Source organism: Mobula birostris, chromosome 1 (genome assembly GCF_030028105.1).
Source record: "Mobula birostris isolate sMobBir1 chromosome 1, sMobBir1.hap1, whole genome shotgun sequence".
NCBI lineage: Eukaryota > Metazoa > Chordata > Chondrichthyes > Myliobatiformes > Myliobatidae > Mobula > Mobula birostris.
The window spans coordinates 55,382,708-55,402,602 of record NC_092370.1 but is presented as its reverse complement, the minus strand read 5'-3'; the positions used below and the strand labels follow the sequence as shown (position 1 = coordinate 55,402,602).

General features: G+C 38.3%; 1 protein-coding gene across 2 annotated transcripts in view; it reads right to left on the bottom strand.

Annotated features, from left to right (window-relative positions):
• Positions 1 to 8,940: 8,940 nt before the first annotated feature.
• klhl14 (kelch-like family member 14) overlaps positions 8,941 to 19,895 on the bottom strand; it is a 163,949-nt gene continuing 152,994 nt past the window's right edge. For both annotated transcript variants that reach the window (XM_072260051.1, XM_072260119.1), the window contains exons 8-9: positions 17,445 to 17,602; positions 8,941 to 9,339 (exon numbers count right to left, since the gene is read on the bottom strand). In XM_072260051.1, coding sequence (XP_072116152.1) covers positions 9,199 to 9,339; positions 17,445 to 17,602 — 299 coding nt within the window. In that variant the 3' untranslated portion in view covers positions 8,941 to 9,198. The remainder of the gene's footprint in view (positions 9,340 to 17,444; positions 17,603 to 19,895) is intronic.

Here is a 19,895-nt window from a genome sequence, read left to right as displayed (position 1 = left end):
TCATTATTCATATGCCTCACTTTGGCACAACATAGTGCAAGTATAGTGCAAGTACCATCTGGATGGCTTTGGCAACCAACCTTTCCTTTTTGCTTTCTCTATGATTTCATATTTATTACTCAACTTTCAAAGGCCTGTTTTGGAAAAGTCAATAATTTCTTCAGCTTTCCAAGGCCTTTTTTAGTTTCATTGATTTCCAAACCTTCCCAGGACCAGGCCAAATTTCATTCCCTTAGTATCATCCACAACTGCGTTCTTCAGCCACTAGGTCGCTGGATTACATTACAGTATTTCCTCCTAAAATACTTCCTCCTTACCTCTTCTTTAAACTGTAGTCCAAAATACTTTCAGCAGATCTCTATTTTATGTTTTAATCAATTCTCCACATGCACCACCTCCCCAGCCCCATGACCCTTAGCTTATGTGACAGTCTCATGTTACTGTACAGTCCGGGGGATGCTCATTCACTTGTTTACAAAGCTGGTGAATGCTGTCTCCAGTGTTATTTTTTATTACATTCTGGTTGAAATTGTTTTTTCAGTTGTAAATATTGAAGTAAATTGCTTAATATGAGGAGCTTATAAACCTAATATTATAACAGTTTTATTTACCAGTAAACCTGCTTCTCATAATGTATTCTGCAAAAAAAAACCTATATCGAATAATCAGTGGATAGTCACTTGATCTTAAATGGCATTTAAACAATAATTGAGTAATAATCATAAATCATTTGCTAAAAAAAATTGTATATTGGTTCAGGACTGTGCATAGAACAGATCTTTACATATTGCTTATGTGAGAATGTCTTTCTAGTCATATTTGTATAATCATTTATTTAATCACTCACATCGGAACTGATACAAATTAATACAATTTATTATCCAAATGAAGTCTTTTACAAGAAGTTGATTGTGTGTGAAGGATGAGTTACATCTGCTAAAATGGCAGTATTCAGTAATTAGAGAAGTTTAAATGTATTGAGATGCTGATACTATTGAATTTCATTCACAATGATGCCTGAAGTTGAAGCAGTGAGACCTTGCTGGTGGAATGAGTTTCAGAGGCTTAACTTTTGTCCACTTCTCTATCTTCTAATGACGGGTGGTGTGCAAGGTGAGATGAGTCATCCTTTATATTCTCATTGCAATACTAATGCCCGCTAATTGCAAGCAACTGCAGAAATTTCTGAAAGATCCATTGAAAGGGAGAAATGAAAAGGATTAGGCCAGCACTTATCACTGATCCTGATTTACCCTAAACTGGATAGCTTGCTAATATATTTAAACAGGTAGCTAGGAGTCAACCACATTTCTTTCAGTCTGAGCTCAATAATAGGCCAGATCAGGTAAGGATAGTAAATATCCTTCCTGAAGATCCTAAAACAAACAGCAGACTATTCTCTGCCATGTTGATAGAAGAAGGAAGAATACGTGACCTTTAGACCATAAGACCATAAGACAAAGGAGCAGAAGTAGGCCATTCGGCCCATCGAGTCTGCTCCGCCATTTTATCATGAGCTGATCCATTTTATCCTATTTAGTCCCACTGCCCCACCTTCTCACCATAACCTTTGATGCCCTGGCTACTCAGATACCTATCAATCTCTACCTTAAAGACACCCAATGACTTGGCCTCCACTGCTGCCCGTGGCAACAAATTCCATAGATTCACCACCCTCTGACTAAAAAAATTTTTTCGCATTTCTTTCTGAAATGGCGCCCTTCAATCCTGAAGTCATGCCCTCTCGTACTAGACTCCTCCATCATGGGAAACAACTTTGCCACATCCACTCTGTCCATGCCTTTTAACATTCGAAATGTTTCTATGAGGTCTCCCCTCATTCTTCTAAACTCCAAGGAATACAGTCCAAGAGTGGACAAACGTTCCTCATATGTTAACCCTCTCATTCCCGGAATCATTCTAGTGAATCTTCTCTGTACCTTCTCCAACGTCAGCACATCCTTTCTTAAATAAGGAGACCAAAACTGCCCACAGTACTCCAAGTGAGATCTCACCAGCGCCTTATAGAGCCTCAACATCACATCCCCTAGAAATGAATGCCAACATTGCATTCGCCTTCTTCACTACCGACTCAACCTGGAGGTTAACTTTAAGGGAATCCTGTACAAGGACTCCCAAGTCCCGTTGCATCTCAGAACTTTGAATTCTTTCCCCATTTAAATAATAGTCTGTCCGTTTATTTTTTCTGCCAAAGTGCATAACCATACACTTTCCAACATTGTACTTCATTTGCCACTTCTCTGCCCATCCTTCCAATCTATCCAAGTCTCTCTGCAGACTCTCCATTTCCTCAGCACTACCGGCCCCTCCACCTATCTTCGTATCGTCAGCAAACTTAGCCACAAAGCCATCTATTCCATAATCCAAATCATTGATGTACAGTGTAAAAAGAAGCGGCCCCAACACTGATCCCTGTGGAACACCACTGGTAACCGGCAGCCAACCAGAATAGGATCCCTTTATTCCCACTCTCTGTTTCCTGCCAATCAGCCAACGCTCTATCCACGTATGTAACTTTCCTGTAATTCCATGGCCTCTTATCTTGTTAAGCAGCCTCATGTGTGGCACCTTGTCAAAGGCCTTCTGAAAATCCAAATATACAATGTCCACTGCATCTCCCTTGTCTAGCCTACTGGTAATTTCCTCAAAAAATTGTAATAGGTTTGTCAGGCAGGATTTTCCTTTAAGGAATCCATGCTGAGTTCTGCCTATCTTGTCATATGCCTCCAGGTACTCTGTAACCTCATCCTTGACAATCGACTCCAACAACCTCCCAACCACCGACGTCAAGCTAACAGGTCTATAATTTCCTTTTTGCTTCCTTGCCCCCTTCTTAAATAGCGGAGTGACATTTGCAATCTTCCAGTCCTCCGGAACCATGCCAGAATCTATCGACTTTTGAAAGATCATCGCTAATGCCTCCGCAATCTCCACAGCTACTTCCTTCAGAACACGAGGGTGCATTCCATCTGGTCCGGGAGATTTATCTACCCCTAGACTATTCAGCTTCCTGAGTACTTTCTCTATCGTAATTGTGACCGCGCACACTTCTCTTCCCTGCCACCCTTGAGTGTCTGGTATACTGCTGATGTCTTCCTCAGTGAAGACTGATGCAAAATACTTGTTCAGTTCCTCTGCCATCTCCTCATCTCCCATTACAATTTCTCCAGTATCATTTTCTATCGGTCCTATATCTACTCTCACCTGTCTTTTACTCTTTATATACTTGAAAAAGCTTTTAGTATCTTCTTCGATATTATTTGCTAGTTTCCTTTCATAGTTAATCTTTCCTCTCTTAATGACCTTCTTGGTTTCCTTTTGTAAGGTTTTAAAGACTTCCCAATCCTCTGTCTTCCCACTAATTTTTGCTTCCTTGTATGCCCTCTCCTTAGCTTTAACTTTGGCTTTGACTTCTCTTGTCAACCACGGTTGCATCCTTTTTCCACTCGAAAATTTCTTCTTTCTTTAATGGAGGACCGTTTTAAATGCTTCAAAACAAAACTACTGTACTAGCATTGATAGTTATTTCCCCCTCTTGCTTCTACTAATGTGGTAAATATTGCAATGGATCTAATAATTGTCCACAAATTCTTCAAAGCAGTTGTGCTCCTTATAACTGTGGCCAGTCCTCCAAGAACCCCAAGATTTCCTCACTGGCAGTTCGTTGTAAGCTTTCTTTGCATGGTTAAGTATTGGTTTGATACAGGCCTACTGCTGCACTAAAGCCACCAAGAGTAAAATTCAATCACATATGCCTGACAATATTAGTCCATCACTACCAGGAGGGTTATATAAAGGACAGTGCATGAAAGTTAGATGCTGGTAGCAACATTTCACTGGACTAAACAGAACTGAATCATGCCTCATTAAACCAAAATTCAGGCATCTATTTGAGTGAACATATGCAGATTTCTGTATTTCTTCACTCCACAACAATGGGGCCAGCAACATAATCAGTCCTTTGTTAAAATGTTAATGGTCTTGGAGATAGGATGAGAAACCATACCATTCTTAAGGCCAGTGAGAAGATGCAGAAGAAATCCAACAGAATGTTGCTTTCAATTTGAGAAAAGCTCATTTTAGAACACAGTGATAAATACAACCTTAAATGAAGCACTGGGAGGACAGGAATTGTTGGACGAAGTGCAGGCAAAGTTCATACAGTTCATCTTCTCAAGCATGCAGTCACGGTAATAATAGTAATAGCTTTACATAGTGTGAGAAAGGATATTATTATATTTCATTTTCTAATCTCACTATTCGAAAAAAATAGAGTAACAACTGACTAATGTGATTTTGTAAAAGACATTGCCCTGTTAAATCTCAAAATAAATAAAGATGAATCAACAAATCATAGGAACAGAAACAAATATTGATAGTCTTTACCACATTATGTTTCAAAGGATGCGCCACTACAATGGTACATTGAATACCCGGTTGCTAATTACGTAAGCTCTGTAGAAATGCAGAACTACATACTTAGCAGGCACTCCATTAACACTCAATGCCTTGAATTTGTTGGTAGACTGATCAACAAGTTTTAAATTGCCCTTTCCTCTGTCCATACTCTACAGTGGGCAGATGAGAAATAAAATACTGCATTCTCTCCCTTGGTTGCAGAATGCAAAGGTAAAATTATGTTCCTACTATATGTAAGGATTAAATTAATTTAATTTGTCATATCCAAATTGAAACATTGAATATTTCTACAATTTGCAGAGCATATATTTTATTGGCAGTCAATGCTAATGGTCTTGGGACAAGAGCTGTATGTGGAAGTTATCTCCATTTCTCTTCAATGTTTTTCCAGCATTTTCTATTTTTAATTCAGATTTACAAAAGCTGCAGTTTTGTTTAGATTTTCATCGAAAGAAACCATTAGGGCAATGCCAGCAGTATTATACAACTATCTAATGATTCCACTCCCCTTTCTTTCTTAAAAAGGCCCTCTCAAAATTTCCTTGTATTTAATAAGCTCTTTTTTCAATGTGTTTTCACCATCTTTTTAAATAGTGCATTCTTGATTGTTTCCTCATTTTACTCTTAAATTTAGCTTTAGGTACTGTACAGGGACATAGCTTGTAATGTCAGCATTTCTAATCATCTCTAGTTACTCCTGAGACATAGTAGTAAGCTCCTTTCTTTAACCATTGCAATTTTACTACTACAGATACATTTAGTGATCTTATGTGAGGAATTCCAAAACGTGGGTGTAGAATCTAGCAAGACTTTTCCTAATCAAGATGGTTACATAGCTCTGAAGGGAAACTGTCAGGGTGCTGATGTTCCTATGCGCCTGCTGCCCTTTCTCTTTCTTGGTTGAAGGGGGTGAGAGTTTGGGATATGCCATCCGAGAAGTCCGGGCAAATAACTTTAGTATATTTTGTAGGCAGTGCACACTACAACCATTGTGCACAAGTGATAGAGGCAATGAATACATTCTTCTCAATGACATGGAACTTCTTGAATGTCGATGGAGCTGTACTCATTTGGAGAATGTGTCATAATTCTCCTGCCCCTGGGCTGAGAATTGGTAACACACTGTGGGATACACAGGCTTTAAATAGCTCTTGCAGCTGTTGTATATACTTGGCTTGTTCAGTTGAGTTTCTCATCAATTGCAACCCCCAGGTTGTTGATGGTGGGATAATCAGCAATGGTAATGTCATTGAATGGCATATATTGGTGATTGAACTCTCTCCAATTAGAGATGGTTGTTGCCTGATACTTTCGTGTCACAAATGTTACTTGCCTGAATGTTGTTTAGATCGTTCTGCATGCAGGTATGGATTGCTTCATTTGCTGAGGAGCTGCAAATGGAATATCTCTGCTTCTGACCTTACAATGGAAGAAGGGTGTTGGTGCAGCAGATGAGGATAGCTGGAACAAGCACAATGCTCTGAGAAATTGCAACAATGTCCTACAGCTGGAACTGATGGATTTCCAACAATGAAGATTCTTTTACTTTAGGGGTGATTCCAGCCATTGGAGTATTTCTTTTTCCTTTGATAACCTTTGACCTCAGTTCCATTAGGCTTTTTCATGCCACACTCAGACAAAGGGTGCATTGATGCCGAAGACAGATATTCCTTCTTATTAGTGGAATTTAGCTCTCTGCTTTATGTTTGCCCATGGCTACAATAAGGTGTGGATCTGAGTTGCCTTATTGAAAACAAATTGGGAATTAATAAGGAAAGCTAATGGATGCATGATTGAACTGAAAAGCAGTGACAATTGATGTCCAAAAAAATCTGTGCAGAGGCCTCATTTATTCACTATATTTACTAATGATTTCAATAATTCTCTGTCTGTGTCCTTCTGCATCCTATCCCAATGACCCTCATGCAGGCCAAAGTACATTTATTATTAAAGTATGCGTACGTTATGCAACCTGGAGATTCGTTTCTTTATAGGCAGCCACAAAACATAGAAACCAAATAGAACCTATTAAAACAAGATAAGACCACCAAACACCTAGTGTGCATGGAAGAAAGAGAAAGACAAAAAAGGGCAAAATATAAAAGTAAACAAATGGCATTCAGAACTGAAGTTCACAAAAGAGAGTTCACACTGTGATTGTTGCAGGACACAGCCACAATTCGGTGCAGAGATGAGTAAACCGTGTGGAGCAGCAATTTGAACCGGCCTGTGCCTCACCTCTGGCCCTGACGCCTTGTTCTTTTCAATCTGGCCCAGCGCTTAAGTTGTTCAGACTTTACTCTCAGACCCAGACCCTGCCACTTCGATATGCTTTTGAGATGTGCTCTACCATCTCAACGTGGCCTGCAACCAACTTTTCCAATTTGGTTCAGCACTTAAATCAATCAAACCTCAGGTCTTTTCTCACTCTCAGGCCCAGGTCCAGGTCACAACGACTCAAATCTACATTGCCTCTGCTTGCCACACCTCACCTTGGTTCTGCTGAATCGATATCGCCACCGAGTTTGCTCCAGGAATTGCCAAACACTGGCTCATTTCATGCTTTCCTGTCCCGACTCCACTGCCTTGATTCAGCACGCACACACGCCATGCCACAGCCATCCTGCCCCTTTGAGACTTCAGTTCCCAATGCAAATATGCCAGGTTGTATAGGCAGTTCTGAAGTTCAACTCCGACAGGGAAGTTACAGTCTATGGTTTGCAGTGATCATTTAGTAGAAAGAGTGTAATTAATGAAGTATTTAGCTGTTTTCTTTGCTTTATTTACCACCATCGAGCAGTTGCTGAGCGTCACCAGTGCCATCTTAAACCATGCCAGTAATACAACAACCCTGGAAAGGTTTACAGAGGGCTTACCAGACTGACATTTAGTTTAAAGTTTATAATTTACCATGAATTTAGGAATAAGATAAACATTGCTCCAGAAAAGTGGTTACTTTAGATTGAGGTCTTTAAAATAAATAAAGGAAATATTATTCTCGTTACACTGGTTATGGAGCACTAAGAATATAAATAAAAGTTATGAAAGCATGTAACAAAGATAAATATCAGGTGATAGAGTTATGACTCATGAAGAAGATTGCTATCATACATTATAAGTATGGAAGATTGAAAATATTTACAAGCACGGTGTATGAATTCCTGAATTTGGTAAATATAATACCGATTGTTCATTTTCTGGTTCAGCTGACAAACTTTTAATCTTTTTATTTGTACTGTGACTAAGTCTAGCCCATTGCTTTATTAAGTAAGACCAGAAGAAGGAAAAGGGACAAAGAAAGAGAAAAATGTCCAGAAAAATTATTGCAATGAGCATTCAGCTATACGTAACTGCCTTCCCAGTAATCCTGGATCTGGACCCTGGGCGAATATCACTAATCAAAAACTATAATTTAGAATTCATCTTTTAAATGACCTTGTCCCTGAATCAATTTTTAGCCACTCAACTTTGTTAGTGGCTTGAACTATTTTAAGGACTGGCCTCATTAAAATATCCATGACCTCCCTGCTTGTTTGCAGCACATACAAGTGACTCTGATGAATGCTTTTAGACCTGAAATATTAACTATTTCTCCTTCCACAGACGATACCTGTCCTAACAAGCATTCCCACCTTTTTTTCTGTGTTATCTCAGGTTTCAAGCATTTACAGTTTTTTTTGTGTTTTGGAAGTAATTCTCTGATCACCTTGAGAACCCCCAGGCTTCATTCACTGAGATAATCCAGCGCATTTTTCTTAGTATGGAAGTTCCACTTTAGAGTTCCTGTAGAAAGAAAACATCTCTTGCTCTAGGAAAAGCAGCAACAGCCTTACAAGAACGAATGTTTTTTGTTTCAATATTTATTTTCACTTGGTGGAGCCATCACAGTGTACACAATTCTTGTTGCAGCATTTTAAAGTGTATCATGAGCTAAAGCGCATACTAATTAATTGGGAAATGACAGGAATGATACCTTGCAGTATATACTCTAGTCACACCTCCATATCTCACAATTTTGGGTAGCAGTATTGCAGATCGTAATGGAGAAGATTGACTTTGATCTCGCTACACTATGCAAAAACAAATCCTTACAAAGAAGAAAATCTCCAATTTGGAGTCCAATGTACGTGCTGTTAACTGCATACAGTTAAAGCCCCTGCCTTCCCAAAACATACCATTGGCTTAAATGCATAACACATATGGAAAATCTAATGAAGACTTGGTCCAGATGAGCCGAAAGGAATCAATAGCTAACTTATTTCATTCCTAAAAATAGCGTGTTACCCAGTAGGTGTAAATATACTAATCTATACACCTAGTGGACATTAGTTCATAAAATATACTGGTTGTTTCATAACACCATCAAAAATTAAGTTCACAAAATAAACACATGACAGAAGATAAATTCAAATGATTATTATTTCCAGCCATGCAATGAGGAGAAAACACTTAGCATTTTAAAGTTTTTATTTAAGTATGTTTTCCAACAAACAAGCTTCATTTACACTTTCTTATCCTGTACAAAATTTACATTTTGTTATATTCTACTACATCAGTTATTTTATTCGGTCATGCCTTTCTTCTGAAAGATACAAAGATTTACATAACATTATTTTCATAGTCATAAATTACCATAGTAAAAAAGCACATTTCAAACATTAAATGTGTTTGGGAGTAAGAATTCAGTACTTTGCACTTTATATCATTTAAATAAATTGTCTGAGTGTTTATATTAATGTTGTGAATTGACAGAATGTTTTATTTATTGTACGGCACACAGGCTGGCAATGTAACAGTTACACAGGCTGGGCCAGCAAGTGGCTCAGCAACTTCCCCTTCCAATTCTGTCCAAGTTGCTTGTTCAGGGCTGTAGCAAATTGTGGAAGATTTGTAGGCCCCCTGCAATATCAAACACAGCATTGAAACTATTGCATTGGCTTTGAACCTTGAAAAGAAAAGACATTTACCAGACTTTCACCTACATTTACTCACTATGATTTTGTTCATATGTGGTTAAATCGGGAGACTACAGGAATCAAGTATAGATTTCCATGCACCATGAATAGTGCCTTCAATTTATGACAGGAAATGTCCATGTCAAGTGAATAGGAACAAAACCTGCAGACAAAAAGGACACAATTCCTGCTCCACAGCTGCTGAAGTAAAGATCTTGCAGAAAGAGCTTGTGGGGCAGCTTATTAAGTGTCACTCAATCGTATCAGTTACCCTTTCACAGTATCACTCCATGGAACGTCAATTGTAGCATTACTATGCATTTCTCTGTGTGGTTAGCTACCCCATTTACCACTCTACTTACAGGCTCACACAACACTCTGAGGTATCAGTCACCACATGCAATGCCCAACAGTATCAATAACTCAGTCCATCCCTCCATAGTTCAAATAGTCCATGTGATCGCCATACTATAAATTATACCATAGACCCTTCCATATCATTAATTACTCCATGTTTTCACATCTATCCATGCACAATTCCATGTTATCAGATTATCCCACATGTACTGTACCCTCTTTTTGTTCATTATCCAGGCACCTCTTAATGATATAAATTATTCCACAAATTCCTCCATGGCATTAATTACGCCAGGCATCCTCCTTGCTATCAATCATCCCATGCATACCTCAGTAGTATCAATGATCCCACATAATTCCATTCGGTTCTTGAAACCTTAATCAATACAGTTTAGGACAATGATGCCCCTTTGACATCCTTGCCCTAAAGCACGGGTTCCCAACCTTTTTTATGCCGTGGGCCTCCACTGTTAACTGAAGGACCCGTGAACCCCAGGTTGGGAACCCGTGCTTTAAAGTGAACTTTCTTTTTGTTCTAATTACAGTTTCTTATAAAGATTGTGTAAAATTTCTGTTTAATTTATGTTTTTGTTCCGTCTTGTGAATGCTGTCTGCATGATGCAATGTGCCTGTGATGTTGCTGCAAGTAAGTTTTTCATTGCACCTGTACATATATGCACTTATATCTATAACAATAAATCAGCTTTGAATCTAATTACTCTGGGCACCACTCCATGGTATCAACGACCCCATGCACCTTAATGCTACCACTTTCCCCATGCACACTTCCCTGGTATCCAATTACGTGCAGCGTAGGTGCATGTTATCAATTACCCTTTGCACCTCTCCATGTTATTAATTAGAAGCATATGCAATAGGTCAGATGGAAAGTTAATAGATGGAATTTAATCCCAAAACATATGAGGGGATGCATATTGGGAAATCAAATACGGGTAGATCATATGCTGTAAATGGTAGGGCCCTAAAGAATGTAGATAAATATAGTAGAGGCATATAAAATAGGTTTAAGGTGAATGGAAGAAGGTGAAGATTGTTTTTACACAGTGTGGATAATTTCACTACCAGAGGATGTGGTGGAATTCAATACAATTGCTACATTGAAGAAGCACATTGCCTCTATCTACGTGCGTGCGATGCTGCTGTAAGCTGGTTGTTTCATTGTACATGTACCTCACTGTACTTCTGCACATGACAGAAGTCTGACTTGACTTGCACAGGCAAGGCAATGAAGGATGTGATCCTAATGCATGCAAATGGGATTAGAGGAGGTGGCAAACACAAGAGATCCTGCAGCTGCTGGAAATCCAGAGGAGCACACACAAAATGCTGGAGGAACTGCGTTTCAGGTGGCATCTATGGAAATGAATAGACACTCGATGTTTCGGGCTGAGAGCCTGCATCAGGAGTCAAGAGTAGATGGTACAGAGGTGGTGGGCTGCAGGGTCACATCCATGTGTACAACTTGCTTCTATGACCCCACCTTGAGACTTTTTCACAATATAAGCCCTCTAATGCACCGCATATTGGCAACCGTTAATCTATGCACAATTCAGTGGTATCAATTATATAAGCTTTGCTTCATGACAGTAATCCCCTACGCCCTCATTCATGATGTTATAACTCCATGCACTATTCCATAATATTAATCATTCGCTGTGCCTCAGTATGCTATCAGATACTCCATGTGTCATGCTATGCTGACTAAGATGGGTTTACAGTTATGAAGAACAGTGAGATTTTAGGTAATCTTCTGTATTGCATAAAGTCCATGCTGTAAGCTAAAGCAGGCTTCCCTCCAATAATAAGAAGACAGAATTCTGTATAATTCTCAAGTAAAGGCCAGAGACTTACTGCGAATATAAACAATGAAGTCTAGGTGAGTGCATCAACCCGACAGTGCTGTGTCTCGATCATGTTACTATGCTTTACTTTCTGGAAATGTTATCCAAATCATAATACATTATGATTGCCATCTTTTTGAAAAATGATGAAGCAACTAGAATGCTATACTTCTGACTTTTCTGTCAGGTTAGTCCGAGGTTTGTTGTCAATTGTTTCTAATAGAGCAACTACAGGGATCCTTCTCACAACTGACGTGATGAAGCTATTATTATGCCATAAAAATTCAATATTAATGCTGGGCATTTATTCAGAGAGATGTGAGCATTTTTGGTACACCTTTGTAAGAACACCTCAGATCACGATGCTATGTGAAATATGATGAGGGGTCATAATAGAATCTTGAAAAGAATCTTTAAAGAAAATGTAAAATAATATAAAGAAAATCATTGTAAAGATATTTGTCAAAATGGTGTGTGAATAAAAGCTTTAGATGTACACTCACATACTAACTGTTATGCTTTACATTGCTTTTCTTGTCAAAAATTGTAGTTTATTGTTTATCTGCATATAAGTGATATCAGTATTTTTGCATAGACAGTATCATTTGGTGTATTAGTTACATTCCAAATTATTTGACAATACCTATTAAATGACACTAGGTGGCACATCATCTACGGTTTAAAAACAATTTAAAGACGTTTTCTTATTATAATTACATGTAATTATATATCCAAAATCATTTTAAGCCTTTTATTTTTGTTTGATAACTTTAAAATGGGAAACAACAAACTACCCTCTCAGCCTGTTCAATGCCAGTAAATTGTACATTTTTCTCACGGGGCGGGGGGGTGGGATTGACTACCTTCATTTCCACTGTTATGACAAATCAAAATAAAGGTCAGGGTTAACAATCTAATCCTGCATTTGACATTGTAAAGCAATATCTCATGTAGAATCAACATGTTCAATTAGACTTATACTTCTATTAACCTCAAAGAATATAAATCCATTGTACTCTATCCTTCCTCCAAGGAAAGCTTTCTCATCCCTGGGATCACTCTGTAAACAATTGTTTAACCCTAGCTAAGGTAAGAATATTTCTCATTTAATAAAAATCCAGAAAATGTTATTTTTAAGCAATAGTGATTTTTAAACTATCTGCAGGTAAAATATACATTTAAACTAGTCATTGCCGACATATGTTCCATCTGTTTCGATCATATGCTGTATTCCTTGCTGTATTTTCATCAAAACCTGATTTAATTGCAATAAAACTCTATTTGATGTGCAGTATAGGCTAGTGATCATATCAGTAACTTTCAAAGTAGTTATAGTAAAGGATAACGACAGTCCACAAATTCAGCCCGTTTAATAAGAGGAGACTGATTTCAACTAGACAGGATTGAGTAAACGTAGGCTGGGAACAGCTACATGTAGGTAAATCTGCATTCGGGAAGTTGAAACCTTAAAAATGAAGTGTTCAAGGGGCAACTGATTCTGGTAAGAGTGAGAGGTGAGGATTGAAAATCAAGAGAACTTTGCGTGTCATGGAGAGGATAGATCATAAGAAACTTTTCGCAAAGCTGAAGTATTTAAGAGCAGAGGGCATAGATTTAAGGGGAGGAGTAGAGTTTTGGAGGGATCTGAGCAAAACAAGATCAGCCAGAGCATCACTGAAATCTGGTAGACAATGTCTCAGAAGGTACTGGAGGCAGAAAATGCTCAGCATTTCAAGGGAACATTCTGATAAAGGATCTCAGAATTGAAACACTAATTGTCTCTCTTTCCACAGATGCTGCCTGACCACGAGAGTATTTCCAGCATTTTCTGATATGATGCAATTCTATTTGCTTGGAACATTTGTATGTTCTCCTTCTGTGATTCATGAGCAAGGATGCTGTAATTCTAGAGAACAACATTCTGTGGTCTCTCTCATATGAAAAATAATTCTACTTTTCAATTTTTCTTTCCAAAGTAGATACTTTTGAAACTGTTTACATTAGAGTCCACACATGCTTCTGTTTGCCTAATCACTTGACTGATCTACTGTAAACCATCTGCAGAAACTTTATGTTCTGCTCAGGAATTTACTTTTCCAGTTTGCTTTGTATCATCCAGTAATGTTATGTTTTCCACTTTCATCTAGAGATCATCTAGATATGATTGCAAATTGCTGAAGCTCAAGAACTGATCCTTGCAGCACGCCACTAGATTCATCTGCTAATCTGAAAATTAATTAGTTAGATATGAGTTTGTTCCACACTTCACTAATTTATGGAAAACCATCTTCTGATCTTAAATCATACTTGTTAATTATATATTCTTACTTCACTATTTTTTGTTATCAGTTCAATACAATATTCCGTCCTCGTCACGTTGTAACAATATTTTTTGTTATTTATCAATATTTTCTAATGAGAACAAATTGACTTCTGCACAGCCCTTTTTTCCATAATTTATCATCTATTAACATTCTCCTCCCTCTTCAAAGCAACACATTTCAAAAATATTCCTTCGATAGCTGTTTTCAATTCACAAGCAAATCAATTTAAAGAGAAGCAACACACATCAAAATTGCTGGTGAACGCAGCAGGCCAGGCAGCATCTCTAGGAAGAGGTACAGTCGACATTTCAGGCCGAGACCCTTCGTCAGGACTAACTGAAAGAAGAGCTAGTAAGAGATTCATGCATCAGAAGCTCATTACATCAACATGATGCTTGGTCCAGTATTACTACACCTAATAATAACTGTTCATTATCTGGTGTGTATCATTGAATGGTGAAATAATCTTTCCTGTGTTTGCTAATGGAAACTCTTCAAAACCTACTCCAAAATTTATTATATTTATTCCTATATACAAACCCATTGGCCATCCTTTATCCAAATCACATAACTATATGGATCTTGTATCATTCTGAAAATGTATTAAGGTTTTGAATCACATCTAACTTTTTATCATAAAATGAGTATTGATCATTAAAATTCTTCGGTAATTTAAGTATGTGATTTTTAGGCTTTAATAATAGCTTAGCATGCAGAAAAATTCCACAATTCATTTATTGTAAGTAGACTAATAAAATCTGTGAATCTTCTTAACTACTTAAGGAACAGTCATTCTGGATTAAATCTATTCGACTATGGTTATTGGATTCATTGAGTATGCCTGCAAGAAAATTAATCTCAGGATTGTATATAGTGACATACATTTACTTGGATAATAAACTTATTTTGAACTTTCTTCAAAGAATATTTCAGTTGTGTATTCAGAGAGCGCTTTCTCAGACTTTCAACTTCAGACCTCCATAGATAATAACTCAATGACCAGGAAACATAGGTTCCTTGGCGGAAGAGGCGTAAATCTGGTTATTATCAAACTCCATTTATTTTCTGTTCTCTGTAGTATTTTGTATTCCTGCAGCAATGAGTTAACAAAACCATATGGAAAACTAATAACTAACCCACATATGTAAAGCAATATGAAACTCTACGGTAGAGATAATCTAATTTTAGTGAGATACTGACTCAGTAGTGTTGAATTTTTTAATATCCTCCCTCTACCTTTCTTTGCTGAGATTAACCAGAGCAACAAGAAAGCACTTCTTCAATAATCATAAGCTATATATAGCTGTTGTTAATTGATTCCTCCTGGTTGTTATTATGATTCTGATGCTTTATAGATGGGGTTCATATGGTAGAGGTTTGAAGGAAGAGTATGGAAGGATGCTTTCTAGCTTCAGGCTTATGGCAAACCAGTTGCACAAGTAAAGCAATCCACTGGAATAAGCACAATGAGAAGAGGGCACGTAGAAAAGTATTAAGATGCTGGAAGAGGAAGAAGGAGAAGGAAGCACAAGTGGAAACTTAGCAGTGGCTATATCTGCATAGGGTGTTCAGCAAGAGAAGTCTTTGCTACCATATGGATGTCTCATCAAAATATGTTACCTTGTAGGAACCAAAATCTGGAACCTCAGAGCAGAACAATTATGGGACTTCCAGCTTCCCTCTTCTCACTCCCATCTCCACTTCCAGGGCCACCAGCACAGCATCAGAAAACTTCCCTGCTCCTTTCTCCATGTTAAACCATTCTCCATAGTGTCTGCCAGCACCTTCCCCATGAGAGGCTTTTAGTAGCGCAATTCCCTACTCAAGTTTCCAACCAACAGCCATGTGGCTAATGGTTGCTGGAGGACACAATCATTGAAATGCTGCCTAAATTCCCTTTTGGCAGGTATGACACTGTGGGCATCTCTGAATTGTGGTTGAAAGAAGGTCACAATTGGGAGCTTAACATTCAAGGATACATATTGTATCACAAGGACAGGCAGGTAGGCAGAGGAGGTGGGGTGGCTCTATTGACAAACAATTAAATCAAATCCTTAGAAAGAGCTGACATAGTGTTGGAAGATGTAGAATCCTCGTTGGTAGAGTTGAGAAACCGCAAGGATAAAAAAGACCGTGATGGGAGTTGTATACAGGCCTCTGAACAGTAGCCAGGATGTGGGCTACAAATTACAGAGGGAGATAGAAAAGGCATGTAAAACGGGCAATGTTACAATAATCATGGGGAATTGAATATGCAGATAGATTGGGAAAATCAGGTTGGTCCTGAATCCCAAGAGAAGAATTTGTAGAATACCCACAAGATAACTTATTAGAACAGGTTGTGATTGAGGGAATCACAATTCTGGATTAGGTGTTAGGTAATGATCCAGATTTGATTAGGAAGCTTAAAATAAAGGAACCCTAAGGAGGCAGTGATGATAATATGATAGAATTCACACTGCATGCAGGATTGCCTAAGAGTTAACTTGCAGGTTGAGTTGGTGGTAAGACATTGGTTAGACCACATTTGGAGTATTGTGAACAATTTGAGGAGTGTTTGATGGCCCTGGGCCTACATTAGAAGAATGAGGGAGAATCTCATTGAAACCTATTGAATATTGAAAGGTCTGGATAGAGTGGATGTGGAGAGGATTTTTTTTTTCTGTAGAGGCAGACTAGAGGACATAGCCTGAGAATTGAGGGACCTTAATTTTGAACCAAGATAAGGAAAAATTTCTGTAGCTGGGGAATCTGTGGAATTCTTTTTCACAAATGGCTGTGTAGCAAGGTCATTGGGTGTAATTAAGGAGGAGGTCAACAGGTTCTTGTTTGATCAGGGCATCAAGGGTTACAGGAAGAAGGCAGGAAATGGGGTTAAGAGGAACAATAAATCAGCCATGACGGAATGGCAGGACAGACACAATGGGCTGAATAGCCTAATTCTGCTCCTAGGTCTTAAGGTGTTTTTGCGGCCTATCAGTTACTCTCCCTTTGGTTCAGAAACACTGTTTGATTTGAAGCAGTCCACTGAAGCCCAAATTCTGATTACTAACTAAAAACTGTCTCCTCAGTCAAAGAAAATATCAGCAAACATACAATTTCAACTTAAAGAGACATTTCATTGAGTTCCAGTCAGTGCATTGACTGTGTTTTCTCATAATGTGTGAGTTAATACATCCACATACCACAATCCTTAGATAATGATCTACCCAAATTGATTTTTCCATTTAAAAAACTGAAAACATCATAGAGTGATAGGTGTTAGCCACAAATCCAATTGAATCTAGGTGAATTGCCATCCAATAATAGAAAAAAATAAAGGGTTTTGTATTCTGTCATGAAACACTAGTTTGACTTGGAAGTGTAAAATGGTAGGTATTGGCAACAAAGCAATGAGAAAAGATCTGCTATTGTTCATCCAGCTATAGTTGTATATACAATTTTATATTTACCAACAAAATAATGATTGAAATATTACAAAAAATATTGTATCAAATCCACCTCACCATGCTCCAGCTGTATCCACCAACAAGATAAATATTATCGTCTAGCACTGCGCATCCTGGACCACTGCGACCCTCTAAGATGGGAGTTTGGAGAATGTTCCACTGATCACCTTTGGGGTCATAACATTCAACGAGCATAACATCAAGATGTGAGAAGCCTAGACCAAAAAGAAGCATTTTCAATCAAGTTATTGAGTTGAGAATAGTTGTTCTTGAGTCAACTATTGACATCTGCTTATTTCAGTGCAGCTCTTGACAGTAAATAAAGCTACCTTACAGCTGTCGGCCTAATTTAGATACTTAGCCACATAGCAATTAAAACAGTTAATGAAAGTAGTTCCAATTTTAAACAAGAAACTAAACTTACTGATGGAAACATTTCTGTATCACTGCAAATCCTAACTATTTTCTTAATCAATAATTTCATTTTATATGACACAACAGGAACTTTATCTAGCTCTTGATTTTTTTATGGTGATATTTTCAATTTGATGGTTAGACTTCAGAAGCAAACCATAACAATTTGCAAGAGCAGTTTCACGGGGTCATCATTTATATCAGGCTTTCAATCATTCAGTAAATAAAACAAGCAAGCAAGATGGTATTAACCTTATGGAAGGAAGCAATGATTTTCAAACAAGTTAAGAGGCCATTGCTATTACGTGCCACATTGATTCCAAACCATAATGGAGACCGGACTATGGACATTAAAATGCTTACTAATCACAGTATCATTCAAAATATTTATTGAATTTAGTTTTATGAGATCATTTTTGTCATTCTTCTTTAAATACAATTACAAAGAATTTCTGTAAGATTTTTCAATGCATTTATAGCACCTGGGCATCACGAGCAAGGCTAGTGCTTATTATTCATCTCTAATAGCTCTTGAGACGACAAATGTGTAAGTTCATTCGTACTGTTGAATTCAACACATCCATAAAAGGTTAGGAATTATTTTTCAATAAAGCTCTCCTGCAATCTTCTTTGTTCCAAAACAAACATGCCAATCTCCCTTACAAAAGAGAGATGGCGCCCATGAGTGGCGAGTCTTTGGGTGCATCACTGATAGGAATCATCAATTCCCATTTAGGACTACTACAGCTCAAATCTACAGTCACAGCCATGGGTACTTCAGGAAGGAACATTGATTTAAGGTATTTCAAATATCTATCGATATTCAAAATCAGCAGGTCCCGGACTGCAGATTTGTGTCATGAGTGCAGTTCCACTTTAAGAAAACAGAATTGGGGCCGGCATGCTGGTTTATAGCTACAATTGAAGTGCAGCGGCCTTAGAGCCCAACTCCTGACTAGGCTGCTGGTGAATGTACAGTCTCTGGAAAGTAAAAGTGAAGACTTCAGAGCAAGATTGCAGTAGTAGAAGGACATCAGGGACTGCAGTGCACTTTGTTTCACAGAACCATATATGGCTAACATTCATCATTTTGGATGTAGCACTACAGCCTGATAAAACACCTTTTATGCACACTTTGAAAGGGAGAATAAAACTACCAGTGTGAAAATCTCGGCAGTATCTTGGAATCTTGTCAGAACATCTATCAAGAGGGTGAACCCTTGGAAGGTATCACACCCTGATGGTGTACCTGGTAAGGCACTGAAAACCTGTGCAAACCAACTAGTGTGACTGTTCAAGGACATCTTCAATCTCTCACTGCTGCTTTTGGAGGTACCCACCTACTTCAAAAGCACAATAATCGTTCCAGTGCCCAGGAAGAGTAGGGTGAGCTGTCTTGACAACTACCACTCAGTTGCACTCATGTTGTCTGTGATGAAGTGCTTTGAGAGGTTGGTCATGGCCAGAATCAACTCATGCCTAATGAAGGACCTGGATCCACTGCAATTTGTCTTTCACTACAGTAGGTTTACAGCAGATGCAGTCTCACTGGCTCTCCACTCTGCCTTGGATCACCTGCACAATAGTAATACTTCCGTAAAGCTGCTGTTTAGTGATTGCAGCTCAGTTTTCAAGACAATAATACCCTCAGTTCTAATCAACAAGTTTAAAAACCTGGGCCTCCGCACCTCCCTCTGGAACTGGATCCTTGATTTCTTTATTAGGAGACCACAATCAGTGCAGATTGGAAATAACATTTACACCTCACTGAAAATCACCTCAAGGATGTGTGCTTAGCCCACTGCTCTACTCTCTCAACACCCATGACTGTGTGGCTCGGCACAGCTCAAGCACCATCTATAAATTTGACACTGACACAAGTATTGTTGGCACAGTTTCAGATGATGACAAGGAGGTGTTTAGGAGTGAGATAGATCAGCTGTTTAAGTGGTCTCGCAAAAACAACCTTGCACTAGGGTGAGCAGTTTCAAGTTCCTGGGTGTCAATATTTCCAAAGATCTATTCTGGGCCCAATAGATTGACGCAATTACAAAGAAGCCATGGCAGTAGCTATATTTCATTAGGATTTTGAGG